General features: G+C 45.2%; 1 protein-coding gene across 1 annotated transcript; it reads left to right on the forward strand.

Moving 5' to 3' along the window:
• Positions 1 to 1,348: 1,348 nt before the first annotated feature.
• On the forward strand, positions 1,349 to 3,929 carry LOC114072627 (fatty acyl-CoA hydrolase precursor, medium chain-like; the record flags this gene model as incomplete). Its single annotated transcript, XM_027910503.1, has 5 exons — positions 1,349 to 1,461; positions 2,019 to 2,223; positions 2,524 to 2,662; positions 2,927 to 3,060; positions 3,914 to 3,929. Coding segments are annotated over exons 1-5 (570 nt in total), but the record flags the coding sequence as incomplete, so codon positions are not given.
• Between the last annotated feature and the right edge of the window lie 3 nt (positions 3,930 to 3,932).

Here is a 3,932-nt window from a genome sequence, read left to right on the forward strand (position 1 = left end):
GCTGCCTCCCTGCTGCTCCTTGGGAATCTTAGGCACAAAATCTCTGCTCCAAATCCCTTTGGAAACAGCTTTCCTTGCACCAGGAGATGTGTCTGCTGCGGTGCCACCACTCGCTGGGACAAGGATTTCCTCCCACTGCACAGCAGAGCCCAGGAAGGGAACCTCACCTCTGCTTTATTACCTGTTCACCTGATTTTCACAGAATATTCTGAGTTGGAAAGGACCCACAAGGATCTTCAGCTCTTCGGTGAATGGCCCATACAAGGATTGAATCCACAACTCTGGCATTATTCACACCAGGCTCTGGCCAGCTGAGCTCCTCTCAGTTTGGTGTTCAGACCTCAGTGGAAGAAACACAACACAGCCAAACCCAAACCAGTATCCCTGAACAGTGTGCTTTTCCTGAAGTGGAAGTTGAGGGATTTTCATTCTCACCAAAAGGGTATTTTTGGACAAAACCAATTCGAGAAAAATCCTAGCTTTTTCTGCAGGGTGCAGGAGACACCTGTCCCTCAGTCCTGTGTGCTCAGGGAGGATTGGTGTAGTGTTGCAATAGAGTTGCAACAATAAAGAGATGAGTTCTCGGCTTTTGTAGTGCTGGAACAATAAGAAAGGGTGTTATTTGGGTGGTAACTATATATTTAATACTTCTGAAAAAGCAGGAGGATTTATTTTCTGTGTCAGCTCCCATCTACAATTGAGGCATGGTGTGGAAAGGAGGGACTAGAATAGCTGTCCCGGTGCCCGGGTGGCTCCTGCGGGGCTGTCCCGGCTGAGCCCAGCGCTGGAGCGATGGAGGCGGCGCCGTGCCCGTGAGGGTTGAGCCCGCTGCTGCCGGGATGTCCCGGTCAAAGCTATTTATCTCATCTCTTCGTTACTTTCAAGAGTCGGACTGTATCTAACAAAACCGGGCAAACTTAAACTGGAGGCATAGAATGAAGCGATTACACACTTCGCGTTCATACACCCCTTTATAATGGGGTTAAAACAAGAATTAACTGTTTGGGGGTTTTATTATTGCTTTCTAGTTATTTGTCGTTATAATCCTGGTCGTTTAGGGGTTTGGTGGTTTTTTTGAGTTGTTTGTGTGTGTGTGGTTTTCGGTTTTTAAGGGGATTTTGTGTGCGTGTTTGGGGGGGGGTTAGCTGGGTTTTAAGATTAACTCCGGCTGGTCCCCCGGTTGTTCCCGGGCGGCGCTGGGCCCTTCCCGGGATCAGGTAACGCTGAGCTGCGCCGCTCCAGGGGCTGTGCCGGCATGCAGGGAGTGTTCCCGGTCACGGCAATTGGGCTGCGCTCCCTGCCCGCAGTGCCCTCGGCCCGGACCTTTGGACCTGCTCTGCCACATAAAACCGGGGAGTCACCGGCAGTCCAAGCGGGCGTGAAAAATGGCTCCTCAAAGCCGGATTGCTTTGCTTTGCTCCTTGCTCTGTAGTGTTGCATTCCTCTGGTGTGGAGCGGAAGGTGAGATGCACGGTCTCTTGTTACTGCTGTTGAGGAAGTTGATTCTCAAAGTGTGATTTTCCAAAGGCAGTAAATCTCTTAGGCTTTGGTAACAATCTGCAAAAGTATCTTAGTGACGCAAAGATTACTGGCTTTGTGAGATGAAACCATTTCTGAGATGATTTTATGAAAAGAAGGCTTTCTATCTTCTCTAAAAGGCAGAAAGCAAAAACATTTCTGAATTATCTAAAGTACATATTTTAAAGATTTTGTTGAATGATAAGTTTAGGAAATGTTAATGGTTTTACTGTTTGCTCTGAAATTTGCTTTTTAGCTTCATGCACAGTGACCAAACTCTGTTCTACCTAGTCCCAGGTGCCACTGGCAGAGCAGATACTGGAGGGTTTGGCAGGGCGTGTCTGTCATTGCACAGAAGCAAAATGAAAACTGAACAAAACTGAAAGGACTAAGCTGAAATTTTCTAAAGTAAACAGTTAAAACACATAATTGAAAAGTCTGTCTGATAATTGTAAAGATGCGATTTATTTTTTTTTTTTTATATCTTATGTGTTTCTTAGGACAGAGTGGTGCTGAGCCAGAAGTGACTCTTGCGCTCGGACGGCTCAAAGGGAAGCAAACAAATGTGAAGGGGACAGACAAACTTGTAAATGCATTCCTTGGAATTCCTTTTGCAAAAGCCCCCGTTGGAGCCTTGAGGTTTTCCCCACCTGAACCACCTGAGCCCTGGAATGGTGTGAGAGATGCCACGTCTTACCCACCCCTGTGAGAGCCATTCAGACCCTTTGTATGCAGGCCCTGCTCGTGGGGGTCGGTGGGGTTGTGTTTATTGGGGTACAGATTGTTGGGAAGGAGCTGGTAGTGGATGCACTGCCGGTACTGGAGTATTTCAAGCCCAAGTCCTGCTTTTCCAGGCTGCACCCCTTGCTGTGGATAAGTAACACAAAGTTCAAGCACCCCATCGGGATTCAGCCTGTGGGGCAGAAGAGTGTTCTCTCTGTTGGAATTACACTGAGGCTGTTGCAGTTTCATCATTAATAATGGTGCTTCCTTTCTTTTGTGAAGGTGTCCTCAAGATCTGTCCTTGTTGAAAATAGCTGAAAGAAACTTCAAAGAAAAACACATTTCCTTCCGAACTTCTGAGGACTGTTTGTATCTCAGTGTTTACAGCCCTGCTGGTTCCAGCAAGAAGGACAAGTTACCTGTAAGTAAACCCATGGTACAAGCTTGTGTAGTACAAAGTTTGCACCTTATGATTGCCCCTAAGAGTCTGAATTGCTTTTGAAAATGTGATGCTGCACTAGCAGAAATAATATTAGTAAATGTAAAATTCAAAGCCCACCAACCTAAAATTCAGCTGCCATCGTGTTTTGGTGCTTTGGAGTTCTTCATTATCTGATGGTGTTTTCCTTTTTGAAATGTGCAAACCAGTGTATGAAAGTGTGTCTCACCCTTTTTTATTCCTAAGGTAATGGTGTGGATCCATGGAGGCAATTTTATATTTGGTGGTGCATCTAGGTATGATGGTTCAGCACTGTCAGCCTACGAGAATGTTGTGGTAGTAATAATTCAGTACAGACTTGGACTCCTTGGATACTTCAAGTAAGTTCCTCTATTTCACTTTTTACAAAGTACTTCCTGTCATGTTTAAAGCATGGGTAGTTTTGTTTGCTACATAAGCTGAACTTCTCTACCAGCTTCCCACTGTTACACTGGTTTCAGTTTACGTAATTCACTGACATCGGGACTTGAGAGCCTTAAGAAATGTCTGTAAATCCCATTTGCATTGTCATTTCATTGCAGCCTGCTATCAAATCATAGTCTCAAACACTACCCAAATCTGTACTCCTAAGTGAGACACTTCAGTGCATCTTATCTTTTATCCACTGTAATGGTTTCTAGTGAATATTTGTAATGTTGTGCCTTTGGTGCCTCTCAGCTTTGTTCTCAAAACCTCGAATTTCTGCTAAGCATGTCTCCATCTGTTTAACACAAAATAAGTAATGGCTTGATCAAAGACAAGTAACTGGGGAAACACAGGAAATGGAATTGTTTCTCGTGCACATGCAGCACCTGATGATCTCTTTCTGTCATGACCTCTTTTAGTAACTAAAGTAACAGCCACCCATTTTCTATGCAGAAACTTAACCATTAACCTTCACTGGACTCCTTACTGTAGTTTCTTCCTGTGGCTCAAGTGAATTTTGCTCGGTGTGTAGGCTAGTTTTGGTGTAAGCAGTTTGCTAACATCTCCTGGGAGATTAATGTGCTTTACGTGTTTTAACCTTATTTCACTCTGTGCCCTGCAGTGCTCACTGAGAACTCCTGCTAGGGCTAGTGTGGGTACAGAGGGAGAGCAAGATTCTGGGAGAGAGTGAGAGCTACACCAGCCAGAAATCACAGGACAGGGGGCTGCTGCCTCTTCTTCTATAATAGCCAAATGCTTTTCTTTCAGTACTGGGGATGAACACGCT

The sequence above is a fragment of the Empidonax traillii genome, unplaced genomic scaffold, assembly GCF_003031625.1.
Source record: "Empidonax traillii isolate 1590-97213 ecotype Southwest subspecies unplaced genomic scaffold, ASM303162v1 scaffold3614:size12040, whole genome shotgun sequence".
NCBI lineage: Eukaryota > Metazoa > Chordata > Aves > Passeriformes > Tyrannidae > Empidonax > Empidonax traillii.